This window comes from Mixophyes fleayi, chromosome 12, assembly GCF_038048845.1.
Source record: "Mixophyes fleayi isolate aMixFle1 chromosome 12, aMixFle1.hap1, whole genome shotgun sequence".
Classification (NCBI taxonomy): domain Eukaryota; kingdom Metazoa; phylum Chordata; class Amphibia; order Anura; family Limnodynastidae; genus Mixophyes; species Mixophyes fleayi.
In genome coordinates, this window is record NC_134413.1 from 57,065,565 (window position 1) to 57,080,415 (window position 14,851).

Consider the following 14,851-nt stretch of genomic DNA (forward strand, 5'->3'; position numbering starts at 1 on the left):
GGGGGCACTGGGAGATTCCTGATTTTTGTCGATACTACCTTTCTGCCCAACTTGCTTGCAATGTGTTTTCTGTTTTCTGGTGTGGTTGGCAATTTCTGGAGCCTGGTCTAAAATTAAGGCTTAAGGTCTGGGACTGCTATTGCCTATTGCCGTCTACTCTCCTTTGACTCCCAAGGGCCCGCTGCAAAAATGCTCCCAACTCCATCTGGTCATCTCACATTCTCTATCCATCTGGGATGACAACTCTTTAAAATATGGCCTTCCACTTCATCCCTGTCCTGTGATAGTTATTCAATACCCCATATTTTTCCCTGGGACTTATCCCTAATGCATTTTAGCCGTGGCACTCCCGTGGAGTCGGATATCTTAATCATCTAACTTCTTGATTTTTTTTTTTTCTCAATATTCCGATATTCAATCTGGCTTTCGCCTTTCCTCCCGCCCACTTACTACCTTCAAATCTTTGTCTACGACAATCCTCTACAAAAGGTCTTATCTCTAAATTATATATTACGAACTTGCTCTCCCTACTTCAGGCTCCCGGGACCCACATGAACTCACCTGGGAATGTGAACTTGGCAAAACACTGTTAGATGAGGAATGATGTGAATGCTGCCTCCAGTTCTATCTGTGTCTGAATAAAAGAGAATGTTTATAAGGCTTTGTTTCGCTGGTACTATGTGCCTTCGCAAGAGATTCATAGATTCTTCTCTCACTGCTCTGATTGGTGTTGGTGGGGGTGCTCCAACAAGGGCTCTTTCCTCCATATCTAGTGGACGTACCCAAAATTGACACGTTTCTGGACTGAGATCAAGCATTTGATTCAATCAATTCTTCAGGTGGATGAGCCGCTTGAGTCAATTTTTTTTTTCTTCTTCCTCTGGGAGCCCCCTCTGTGTGCCAACATCAGAACACGTTAGACACAATTTCTAGGCAGCCACCTGCCAAATAGCAGCGGACTGGTGGCGGCAATCTCCCCCTTTCCCTCCAAACTATAAATAGTCTGGCAAACGCAGTGAAAGGAATAACGACCAGCATCATTCGCAACTCTTCAAAGAGCTTTCGTCAAAGTATGGGACCCGTGGCTCTCCTTTTTTTCAGGCTCGCTCACCATTCACATAACTATACTACTATCCCCCCTTCCTTGCCTTTTTTTTTTTTTCCCCTAGCTTCTTGCATCTCCTAACCTGGAACTAGCTACTCCTCCTCCTTTCTATCTCTACCCCTTCATTCTTTTCTCTCTTTATTTTTTTCTTTTTTCTTTTCCCTTTTACTCTGTAAGAAAAACTCTTGGTCATTTTTTCTATTAATCTATAATCCTTTGCTAATGTTAAAAGATTTACTTCTGCAATGGTCGTAGACACTGCTTATTTCTGTAACTAGTATTTGTGAACTCTTACTGTCAGTTTGTAAACTATTTCTCATCTAACCTCTAACCCTGCAAAAATAAAACTTCAAAAAATAAATATAATCAAAACAGAATATGGGCATTAAAGCAGGATGCCCATTGTTCCTCAGTTGTAGATATAACTTTAGACGAGTTGCATGTTGATGGTCATTAACGCCATACGAGATATATATGGCAAATTGTGGTATTAACAGCTTGCCTTGCCTGAACAGTAGGCAATTTCATGTCCCCGGCCATGTTGCAGCTTCAATAATATGATAAATTAATTTGTTCTGGTGGAAGGACACGGATGGGATTCTGGATTCAATTTAGTACTGTACCTATAATATCGTTGATGTGGTGCCAAAAGACTGAGAGTCTTTGGAAGTACCACCAGATATGTAGGAATAAACTGGAAACAGAATAGCCTATCCAGCATCTGTCAAACATAAAGATTAATCCTATGAACTCACAGGTACTTAATCCCAACGGTAGAGCAGCTTGTAGGTGTTCTCCTTAATTAATAGATTGAGCTTGCTGCTGTGCTATCCTTTATTTCTTCCCAATTGTAACATTGTTATCCATCGTGTCTTCCATCTCTAATTTTTGAGAATTCTTGGGAGTCATCATCATCAACATTTTGTTTATATAGTGCTAGCAAATTCTTAGGGGGGTATTCAATTGTTGCTTTTAACGCGCTAAAACAAAAAAAAAAAGAGCGCTCGAAAAATATTACAGTTTATACGGTTAATACGGTAGTTTACTCGCTGAATTTCATCTGCGAGATGAAATTTAGCGAGTAATTACCGTATTAACGCTAATATTTTTAGAGCGCTCGTTTGAGAGCGTTAACGGCAACAATTGAATACCCCCCTTAGCGCTTTACAATTGGGAACAAACACTGTAGTAAAACATTACTCGGTAAAACAGAAAGGTATGAGGGCCTACTCTGAAGTTTACAAACCAGACCCAGTGTTTTAAGATCTACATACAATGTGGATACAGTGCCCTTGACGAAGCCAGTCACAAGCACATAGGTTGAAAAGGGCCTTTGGATTATTCAGTCTTTTAATTGTGCTGTGAAGTGTCTAATTAGTAAAACTGGTATAAGTAATAATTGGGGGCATTGAATTGGGATGGACTATGAGGAGAAGTAAGGAAGATTTGTCCATGAGTGATGTAATTTATGAATTATGCCATCTGCCAGTCACGGTTCGTATGTGCACGAACATGACCTGGGACAAAACCTGGATTATCAGATAGTGGAATGAAGGGACTAGGAGACAAGCCATCTCCAGTTTTAGTCAAACCCCAAATTGTTAATTATAGAAAAATCAATAGGTGGTCAAAAGCAGGCTTAGGATGAAGGTGCTGTGGGAACTAGAGAGAGGCGCCATTTTAAGGCTCTGTCTCAACTAGCATATTTGATCTTTTTCCACCTTCAGTGTTACCTGGTTATATATGTGTGCACACCCTTTCCTAATGAGGCTGTAGCTGTGTTCAGAGTTAACCGTTCACATTCAAAAAAATGTTCAAAGGTTATTTGCATTATACCTGCCAGCTATGAAAGGGACTCCAAATAAAGATCTGCTGCTCCTATAGAATTGATTTGCAGTTTTCTTGGTTGCATCCTACTGAGACAGCTATGGTTCACAAGAAGCTTTCAAAACAACTATGGAATCTCATTGTTGAAAGGCACCAATCAGTAGAGGGGTACAAAAGAATTTTGAAAGCATTCTATGTGCCATGGAACATTGTGAAGACTATATCCAATAAGTGGAGAAAATGTGGAACAACATGAACATTTCCAAGATCAGGGCATCCCTCCAAAGTTGACTGTACATGGGGAAAAGACACAAAACATGCTGGCCTCTGTCAGAAAGCTGAAGGTTGAGTCATTTTGCTTTCCAACATTATTATGATCTAAAGCACACATTTAAATCAACCAAGTAATGGATTCAGAAATGGAAGTTCAAAGTGTTGACATGTCCTAGTCAGAGTCCAAACTTTAATACCACTGAAATCCTGTTTAATAACCTAAAGAGGGCTGTGTACTGGAGAGAACCTTCGAAACTTGATGGACCTTAATCTTTTTGGCAAGAAAGAGTGGCATAGAGTTGCAAAGTTTATGGACTTATACAGAAAGACTAACTGCTATAATAAAAGAAAAAGGTGCTACCACTTTGTTCGTTTAGAGGTGCATGTATGCAACTAAGGTATTGTAGCTTTATTTTAACTTTTTCCTAAAATATCTGTTTTGCACTTGCATTTTGTTGGTTGCAAGGTCAGATTCAAGGTAAAAAGAAAAAAAAATGTCCAACATAATTTATCTTGATTTCAGGCTTTACATAACAAAATCAATTGTACAATTATTCAATATCAATATATATTACATACACACCAATCAGCCACAACTTTAATACTGCTGACAAGTATAGTGAATTGATTGTCTAGTTACAATGGCACCAGTAAAAAGGTGGGACAATATAGAATATCTGGTATTGTCGGTTCACACTTATTAGTGGCATGGAAAATAATATCACACGCTAAACTATATGGGAGCGCGACTCCTATTCATTCACTGCATATAGGCAGTAACTGTAACTATAGCCTGGAGAGTAGATGTTAATGAATAATTCACTTACAGGCACTTGAACAACGACATAGCTCACCTGTAACAATGAAATGATTAAATAGTGCCAAGGGAACACATATGTTTAGCCTATCTACAATAAGACACTGTAATCAGCATAGTCAATATTTCCAGTTCCCACAGTCTACTTTATTATCGATTTGATATAGAGAATATGCCAATATATGATGGTAACTAGATAGAATGATACGTTTGGAGTATGAATTTAAGTATGACTGTCTATTATGCACAGATTGATGTGCTCCCCTTCTCATATGTGGCTGTGTTCTGTGAAGCAGCCATAGGGTCCAGATAGAGATTCAGAAGACACAATAGCAAGGATTTGCAGTGAATAATAAACATGACTGATCTTTAATTAATCCTACAAATAAACAACACTAACGAAAAGAATCCTAATTAAGCTTACAGCTCCCAGGAACTAATAGATAGCTGTATATAGGGAGCTGGGATTTGATACGCTTCTGTTAAGTGATTATATGGCCTGGTCCGATGAATCCCGTTTTCTTTTACATCATGTAGATGCCTGGGTGCGTGTGTACGTCATTTATCTGGGGAAGAGATGGCACCAGGATGCACTATGGGAAGAAGGCAAGTCGATGAAGGCAATGTGATGCTCTGGGCAATGTTCTGCTGGGAACCCCTAGGTCCTGGCATTCATGTGGTTGTTACTTTGACACGTGTTACCTACTAAAACAATGTTGCAGTCCAAGTACACCCCTTCATGGCAACTGTATTCCCTGATGGCAGTGGCCTCTTTCAGTAGGCAAATGCGCCCTGTCACACTGCAAACATTCTTCAGGAATGTTTTGAGGAACAAAACAGAGTTGACTTGCTCTCCAAATTCCCCAGCTCTCACCTGTGGGATGTGCTGAAAATGACTGAACCACGGAGGCCCCACCTCGCATCTTATAGGACTTAAAGGTTCTGCTGCTAACGTCTTGTTGCCAGGCACCACAGGACACCTTCAGAGACGTCGTGGCATCCATGCTTCGACGTTGCAGAACAGTTTTGGTCGGGTGAGGAGGACCTACACAATATTAGGCAGTCTGGTTTTTTTTTTTTGTTTTTTTTTTTTAAATCTCTTTATTTTTGCAAAAAACATGAGCTCCACACAGTAGGTTACATAAAAAGAAAAAATAAGTTGAGGTAGATGAATCAAGACATAACGATGAAAGTATAGAAAGTTATTACAAAACATGAAGCAGATTATTACAGAAAATTTGTTTTTAGTATTTTAACAATGAATTAATCTATATAAATAAGAGAGTTGAGGAAATGTAAATTAGACTAGAAGGTTGATCCAGTCTACCAATGAATTATAAAAAACTCAACTACCGTGGAACTCATAATTTTTATCACTTTTTTTCTATAAAATAAGGAAAAAAAAAAGAAAAAGGGGGGGAAAAGAAGATAGAAAAAGTGTGTAAAGAAGGGAAGGACGGGGGTAAAGGGGAGAAGGGGTATATCTTAAGTATATATCGGAGGAGAACATTTTCAGGTGGCGGGTGTTGTTGCTTGATGGTAGGAGTACCAGAAGTCCCAGACCTTGTGAAAATTTAGAATTTTGTCATGGAGAAGACTGGTAATATATTCCATAGTGGCCAAGTACCACACACAGGAAACTACACTTTGAAGGCTAGGTGGGTGGGGGGATTTCCACTCTTTCGCTATCTGCAGGCGAGTAGCAGCACAGATGTGTTGGACAAGTCTGTCTCCCTGTTTATTTAGAGCTTTAACTCGGGAACATAGCAGCATGACCATTGGGTCGGGCACCACCTCGATGTCTAAAATTCTTGTTATTAGATCAGCAACCAACGACCAAAGATTACAGATACTAGGACATGTCCACCAAATGTCGAAAAATGAGCCCACCTCTCCACAACCTCTCCAACATAGATCTGAGGTACCAGGATAAATTGTATGTAGTCTTGTAGGCACCAAATACCATCTAGTGTATACTTTAAATGTGTTCTCTCGTATTGAGGTATTGATGGAGATTTTAGAGATTCTCACTCTGAGCCGAGACCATCCCTCCTGATCCAGAACCTTGCCAGTGTCCTGAAGCCAAGCCTCCTCGAAGGATTCAATTGAATCAGATTTTGGACTCAAGAAAATGTGATACACCAGTGATATCAATCCTTGAGAAACTGAGCTGCGCATACATCTCCTCTCGAAAGGTGTGGGTTTACGTAGTTTGGAGGACCTGCAGAGTGATTGTATGAAGCCTCTGATTTGTATGTAAGCAAAGTGTAAGGATGAGGGGAGACCCTTTTTCTCTCTGATATCTGGAAAGGTCTGGGGAGCATATTCTCCCAGAATGTGGGTAAACTGAGTGATGCCCGCCTCTTGCCATGGGCGTAAGAATGACTGATTGTTTCCCATCGGGAAATCTGGGTGGTGCCACAGCGGGGTGAGTGGAGAAGGGAATGAGGTGAGTTCCCACTTTTTGTGAAGCTTATCCCACAGGTTAAGTGTAAACTGTATGGAGGGGTGCGAGTACACTGAGGCCGGCCTTTGATTCCTGGGGAGCCAGGTTAGTGAGTTCAAGTTGTGGGTTGGAGTATGGGCATTCTCCAGATCGACCCATATTTTAATCCCCGGAGCAGACTGCCAGGAAATGATATGGCTAAGGTTTACAGCATGATAATACCGTTCAAAAAGCGTCGATCCGTAACCTCCTGACTGAGAGGATTTAGCTAAGCAGGATCTTTTAAGTCTTGATTTTTTCCCTTGCCAAACAAAATTGCCGCAGATAGTTTGAAAAATTCGCTAGATAAGTGCCTGGGACTGGTATGGGTAATGTCTGAAAGAGGTAGAGGACTCTTGGCAAAACGTTCATCTTTATTGCATTAATTCTACCGAACCAGGATACAAAAAGCGAATCCCATTTTGACAGGTCCCTTTTTTATTGAGTCAAAAAGGGGAGTATAATTAGCATGGAACAGTTGTTTATATTCTTTTGTGATCTGGATCCCCAAGTAACGCACCGCCTTGGGGCGCCATTGAAAATCGAATGAGGATTCGAGTATAGCTTTAGTAACATTGGAGACTTGAAGCGAAAGGGCTTCCGATTTAGTGCTATTAATTTTATAGTCTGATAGGAGACCATATTCCTTAAGTTCCTCGAGAAGATTTGGGAGTGAAATAAGGGGATTTGAGAGTGTCAATAAGACGTCATCTGCGGATAACGAGATTTTAAAATGATGGGGACCAATTTGTATCCCTGAAATGTCTGGGTTTCGTCTGATAGCCGCAGCCAAAGGTTCTATGCTTGGGGCGTACAGCAAGGGAGATAAGGGGCACCCTTGTCTGGTACCATTGCCTAAAGAGAAGGCCTGGGACTGAAGTCCATTAGTCAAAACCAAAGAGGAGGGGCGATGGTATAGTGCCTGGATGGCCATTAGGAAGGCCCCGTTTAAGCCGAAGTGACTTAGCGTGCTAAACATGAAAGGCCAAGAGAGTCTGTCAAAAGCCTTTTCGGCATCTAATGCTAGGACAACGGATGGAATCTTGTTCTGATTAACATGGGCAATAATGTCTATTGTGCGCCTAGTGTTATCTAGAGCCTGCCTAGTGGGAACAAAGCCCACTTGGTCTGGGAAGACCAAAGTTGGCATATAGACATTTAAACGGTTCGCCAGTATTTTGGCAAAAAGCTTGATGTCTGCGTTGATTAATGATATTGGGCGGTAACTAGGGCAGCATGTAGGATCTTTATTAGGCTTAGGGATCACCACTATATTGGAGCGAGTGGATTCAGCATGAAATTTACCCCCCGTGAGAATGTAGTTAAACAGCTGGGTCAGGTGGGGCACCAATTCTTTGGAGAAAGTTTTGTAATATAACATCATGAAGCCATCAGGACCAGGGGCCTTAGAGTTCTTTTGAGATTTTAATGCCAATACTATTTCTTCACTGGTAATAGCTTTGTTAAGGGAAGAGGCCTGAAGGGAGGTTAGCGAGGGTAATGAACATTTGTCCAAGTAGGTGTTGATAGTTTGAAGAGATGCTCTAGGGGAGGTTGTACAGGTTTTCATAGTAGTTATGGAAAGTTTTATTTATGATCCTAGGGTCGTAGGATAGATCCCCCTTTTTATTTCTGATTGAGTTGATCATTTGAGAGCCCCGCTTGGCTCTTAATCTCCTGGCCAGGAGCGAATCAGCCTTATTCCCTTTCTCGAAAAAAGTTTGATTAAGCCATCTTAATTGGCGTTCTGTTCTCTCTGCGAGAATAGACTGAATTTCACCTCTGGTTTTTTGTATTTCTTGCATAACTAAGTGGGTACTAGACTCCTTGTGTAATGCTTCCAGACGTTTAAGCTGGAGTGTAAGTTTATTGAGAGTCTCATTACGTTCTTTTTTTTCTGCGAGAGGCAAACTGGATGACATCCCCCCCGTATGACCGCTTTGTGAGCTTCCCAAATAGTGGGGATCTGAACTTCTGGATTTGAGTTGGTTTCAAAATATTTTGTGATGGAGTCAGATATTAGGTCTTTAAACCCTGGGAGTTTAAGAAGAATCTCGTTTAATTTCCAAGAGGTTCTGCCCCGAGGACTCCGAAACAGGTCAACCGTTAAAGATAAGATAGAATGATCTGACCACGTATTAGAAACTATATCGGCCTTTTTTATATTTTGGAAAATATTTGTACAACCCATGAACAATCCGTGAGTAAGTTTGATGGGGAAAAGAGTAAAACGTATAATCCCTAGATGTAGGGTATAACGCTCTCCAGACATCAAATAGGCCAGCCTCAGTAACCTGTTTTAGCAAGTGTTTTGTATGTGAAGATGGGGGGGAGGAATGTCTGGGGGCAGATCTGTCTAAAAGGGGGGACATAACCGTATTAAAGTCCCCTCCAAGTAGAAGCAGACCCTTACGAAATTGATGTAATTCCGAGAAAAAGTGTGTGAAGTAGGTTGTCTGACCTGTATTTGGAGCATAGATGTTAGCAAAGGTTATGTCGAGATGGCCAATCTTTCCAGATAAGAAGAGGAACCGGCCCTTGGGGTCATCCTTGACTGCTGACATGACAAACGGCACTGAATTGTGAAGGAGAATGGCAACTCCATTTTTCTTTGAAGAGTGAGAGGAATAATAGGCACTGGAGAATCTTCTTGAGGTCAAGGAGGGATGGCCGCCGGCCCTGAAATGAGTCTCCTGCAAAAAAATTATATCACCATTAAGTTTGTGTAGAGTATGGAATAGCATGGAACGCTTTTGAGGTGTGTTGAGCCCTTTAACATTAAGGGAAAGTGACGTAAAAGTCATGATCAGTATTCTAGGGGGGGAATACCAGGAAATGGAGAAATAGTCTTCAAAACTGCAATACGAGTAGGTTAGGGAGGAGGGAGGGGATGACTGGGGAGGGAAAAATAGAGTAAAGGAAAGAAAAAAATGTATGAGGAAATAGAGAAGAAAGGTAAGGGAGTAGGATCGAGCCTCAGAGGCCAAGGAGAAACCTACTAGGATAGTGCCTAATAGACCTATGTAAGCCAAAAAACTAGGCAGATTATGCCTATTCTAATATCTAAACTAAGGCACAGGGTTTGGGAATGCGTAAAGTATTTAAACTACAAAATGAACATTTAAGTAAATCCCAGTATATACGGGTGCGTGGCCAAGAGGACAGAGAGTGTCCCCCGCCCGTCTGTGAATAAAACATTAGAATGAAACATCAGCTAAACATGCAATCGGTTACAACTAAATGTAAAGCGTCCAAAGAACCAACATGAATATGTGAACATTTGTTGAGAAATTAAGACAAAATATAAACATTTGAAGGTCAAGAGAGGACGAAAAGAAAGGATAAATAAAAACAGTGTTACTTCAAGTATTCACAATCAAAGAATCAACTTTACTAATCACGGAGGTTGTTGCGAAGAGCTCTGGGAATTTCCTCCAACGGTCCTGTCTAGACGAAAGAGATGGAGCCTGTGAAGTAAGTCCTTTCCTTCGTTAGGGGTACGAATCGATTCCGGATGTCCCTCCACTTCGATTATCAGGCGAAAAGGGAACCCCCAGAGATATTTGTAGCCATTCTCTCTGAGGATGCGTGTTACCTCCCTGAGATCCCGTCTCTTGGCTATCGTTGAGGGAGCAAGGTCTTGGAATATTTGGATACGAGTTCCTTCAAAGAGAGTGTAGGGGGAATTCCTGACTGCATTAGATATGAGCTCTTTCGTCTTGAAGGATAGTAAACGCAAAATTACGTCCCGAGGGGGATCAGCATCCTTCGGCCTGGGTCTCAGAGCCCTGTGTATTCGTTCGATCTCCAACGGGTGATTGGATAATGTGGAGTTCAGAGAGGAGAAGAATCTGATCACGTATTACTCCAGATCTTTAGGTTCGATTGATTCAGGGATATTGTGAAGTCTGAGGTTATTGCGGCGTTCCCTGTTCTCAACATTCTCCAATTTATCTCTCATGAAGTCGTTTTCTTTGAGTAGAAAATCCAGGTCCTTTGAGGCCTCATTTTGAAAGGTGAGTGACGACTCCATTTTGTTTTCCAAAACCGATGTTCTCTTGGAAATTACAACCATTTCTGCTTTAAGATCCCCTATAGCTTTCTGAAGATCCACGGAGAAAGCGTTGGTACGCTCAACAATTAGGTTCCGTAATTCAGCAAAGTCTGCCTTGGTTGAGGGGATGGTTGTGGATGGAGGGTCCTGACCACCGGGGTTCCCCGAAGGTGAATGAGGAGTAGATGAAGAAGGAGCTTTGTCTTGGCGGGAGAAATGTTGAGTGATCTCTCCTGTCGTACCCTTGCGCCCTCTTCCTGCGGGTTTATTCATGTTTGATGCAAACTCGCTGAGGAGCTGAACACTGACGTTGAGTATGAAGCAGACGGGTGGGGGACAGATCCACGTGGTCTAGGTGGACATAACTCCGGTCTCCGCTATAGCAAAGTTACCCAGAACAATTGTGCCAGAACTGGATACTTGGGGAGACAATGATATGTCAGGAAGACAATAGGTGAAAATAGTTGCTACAGCTGTGTATAGTAGTTGTAATGAATTTCAGTGGCCACTAGGGGGCAATATGGCTCCACTGAGAAACAAAGTAGAACAGATTATGTAGTGCTGTATATTAGATGACCAGGCAGGTGAGGCCAGTGACCAGGCAGGTGAGGCCAGTGGTCATTTGGTGGGCGACTCCAGATGAGGGTAAGTGTGGCCACAGACGCTACAGGGGTAGTGAGAGGGCAGTGGACACCTATGACCGAACCTCACAACGCAGCTGGGTAGAGATGATATAGTAGGTGGGACTACTCACTGCGCTGCGGAACGGGAAGCCGCCGGCTTAGGCTGCAGATGTCCTGGCAGCGAGATTGCGCTGCCGCTAAGCTCCACCCACCACCGGAAGTTAGGAGGTAACTGGCACTTTAGTCCGGGGATGTCGCCGGAAGTAGGCCCCGCTATCGCTGGTCAGAGCGGGTCCCGGTGAAGAGGCCTCCGAAGTGGAGTGGTGACCCAGGGAGTATGCTGCAAGGAGACAGCTAGCCAGGTAAGGGGGGAGGCGGCAGGATAAGTCAGCGCTGCCCCAGCCACGAGTAGGCGTGCGTGTAGGTACGCAAGGACGACTCTCCCGGACCCCCAGCCTCTCCTCTAATTAATGAGGTGACTTTTATCAGAGTGCACAGATGGTAGGGGATCTTTTTCCAGAAATTTAGGGGTTTGGAAGACGGAGCTCCGGAGAAACGCGACCATTCAGTATGGCCTCCAAGCCACGCCCCTGGGCAGTCTGTTTTTAATGTGAAAGGATGGTCCACTAAGCGCTCCATTACATAAAGAATATATATATATATATATATATATATATATATATATATATATATATATATATATATATATATATATATAATGAAAAAAAATGTGATTAAACATGTAACGTTCGATCAATGCAGCGTAGAGTGCTGTGTGGTTTATGGAGGAGATTGAGAATTCTGCCAAGTTCGTGGGTCTGGTAATCACAAAGTATGAGAGCTGTGATGCCGATGTTGACCGCTATTTAGGTGGTGCAGGTAGGTGCTAGGAGACCGTGCACGGTATCTCCAATGTCCTCTGTGTGTGTGTGGAGGTGGCTGTGCAATTACCTTCAACTTGTAGGAATAACGCCTGTTTTATAATGTCGCTGGTGGTGATGATCGTGCTGTGGTGGGCTCTTCTGATGCTGTCACGGTGTTGGACACAAAATATCAGGTTAAAAACGGCAAACATAATGTGCAGCTTGAAAGTGATGTCCTCGTTACCCGCTGGCTTCTTCATTCGTCAGCAAGGTTTCCGGTCACTGTTTCCAGCTGTTAGTATTACCAGTGTGCTGAGGAATACAGCTTCGGAGTATTCCTGTCGGGGTATCTGGTATCGGCGATCCGGTCATCATAAAAAGGTACCCCACCCTCTTTGATGAGAATATGGTGATGGATGATTCATCTGACCAGGTCACCATCTTCAATTGCCTGTGCTCCAACAACTGAATTCACAAAAATACATTCTCAGATACGTTTATGCACTGTAAACAGACTGAAACCCTAACTGTGGAGCATTCAGACTGTTTTTATGGCATGTAGAGCCAGGTTCATGAAGTTGAAATTTGCATTCAACTGATGGGCAGTTTAAATTCTTTGATCAGCACTGTTCTGAGCGTATGGTAGTAAATGAAATGCAGCCCAAGTGGTAGTAAAGTAAAGGCTTAACTGCACACCGCTTTTAAAAGCTGTGGTAGTCCTTACACCGATAATGGAAATGCAGACATCGTATCCCCCGACATGAGACCGAAGGTGTAATTCCCGACAGAGAGCTAATAGTGACCGCTTCAAAAACAGACGTCAAACAATTCCGACGAATGTAGATCCGGGCAGGCTACAATCACGTCACTTTGAAGGGACACACTATGATTCGTGCTGTTAAGCTGCTAATTTAAGGAGGTGCCGGTTAAACAATGTTCTTTACAAAATCTAGTACATTGTACAGCTGGCGCCTCCTTAAATTAGTATAAACGTGTACATACATATGCGTGCATACACACACATTCATTTTTTTATTGCAGATGGGAATGAGCTGGAAGGAATGTAATTTTCGATCAATGCAGCGTGGATTCTTGTCGAGGTATCTGGTTTCGGTGATCCGATCATCGGTTTAATGATTACCACCACATCAAAGTGATGAGTGCAAGGGAACAAAATATATAGGTTGATACCCCCTGCACACATCTTGTGTTGTCGCCCAATGGTTTAATGGGGGACAAATAAACCATTGAAGTACTTCCCAATCCCTGCCCTTGTGTCTTCTAAGCCCAGGATTTAAGCGGAACATTTATTGCATAATGCGGTTCAGACACTGACTGACATCCATCTCTTATTATAGCAGCTATAAGAAGTCTAATGTCTGTATCCATGTGGATGGATATATTTTCATTTTTAGAACTGTATTCTCTTTATTCTTTTTATACAATATTGATTTAATATAGTAAAAGTATGATATTGTATACTAACTTCAAGAATTTGAAATGTGTTTGATTAGTATAAATCTTCTATAAGGGCTATTACATTTGTAACTGATATTTAGGGGCAGATTCAATTGACCACGTTACACTCGAGAGTAACGTGGCTTGTGCACTGTTACCGTTACTACTGTTGAATCTGGTCCTTAGACTAGATCAATTTATTGTTTTGTGAAAAGTATTGGTTAATACAATAACATATATTTAATGTGAAAATTAGTCTGAGCTATATTGTTTTATACTAGATCAAATGATTATACCACTTAAATGGGGGACTGTATATTGTTAGTATGTCTGTTTTAATAAAATACAAAATAAATTGCAGGAAATTCTTACAATTTTTAGGATTACTTCTAGAAGGTTTATCATAGGTGTCCAAGTTCATATGTAATACATTGTCCAGGGATAGTTTGGCAAATTTTATATTAAAAAAACAAAACGTTATTTTGTTTCTTATAGAAAATCATTGTCTGTAGTAAAAGTAACTTTTTTAAAAGGAAAATCTATTTTATTTTTTTTTCCCCCCCCAGATAATTATTCTGAGGAAGAATATGAAAGTTTTTCTTCAGAACAAGAAGCCAGTGATGATGCTGTGCAAGGCCAGGTGAAGAGATATTTGATAAACCTATGAAAGAAAGAACAAATTTATTTTAAAAACAAAATTTGTCTTCATCACTTCCTCCACTCCTTCATGTCAACTGAGGGTGTGTTATGCCAGAGAGAAGAGGTGCTATCCAGCAACAGCTGAAAAGTGATTAGTATGTCAAGAATCACTGCTGGGCAGAGCTGCCTCCCTCCACTGTGTTGTCACTCTCTGCAATCTTTACATGTGTAACTCCCTGGGAGCAGTGATGGTCAGGAGTCTGTGCTGAGTAGATAGAGCAATCTTGTTTTGCAGTTAGAGGGTTGGATTAACTTGGTGCTGGGCTTCTTTTTGCTAACATAATAGTGTCCCTGTTTTGAAAACTAAACCATACATAGCGGTCTTGTGACAGGTAGGTCCTCTTGAATTGTTTTTCAAACATTAGATGGCAGCAATAAAGAATAGCACTGAAGGTCCTTTGGAAGTGCAGCATAGTTATTTTGTAATCTACCTTTGTTTTGCACTACTGTACCTTGATGGCCTGCCCAGCTCACATCAAGTTGTATGCTTCCTTCCTGGATCAACCTCATGAAAAATAAAAATGCATCCTGATGTTCAGAGGAGAGGCTACAAGACACTCTATGCAAAATTCAACTTTCTATTTCTTTAGTACTGCCCTGTCGAGTGGTGAAACATCAGGACTGTTGTTTTTTTTTATCCATTTCTC

At 41.6% G+C, this 14,851-nt stretch overlaps 1 protein-coding gene across 5 annotated transcripts in view; it reads left to right on the forward strand.

The window, feature by feature from the left end:
- PACS2 (phosphofurin acidic cluster sorting protein 2) overlaps positions 1–14,851 on the forward strand; it is a 410,192-nt gene that overhangs the window by 133,220 nt on the left and 262,121 nt on the right. For all 5 annotated transcript variants that reach the window (XM_075192154.1, XM_075192150.1, XM_075192151.1 and 2 more), the window contains exon 6: positions 14,072–14,145. In XM_075192154.1, the coding sequence (XP_075048255.1) occupies positions 14,072–14,145 (74 nt within the window). The remainder of the gene's footprint in view (positions 1–14,071; positions 14,146–14,851) is intronic.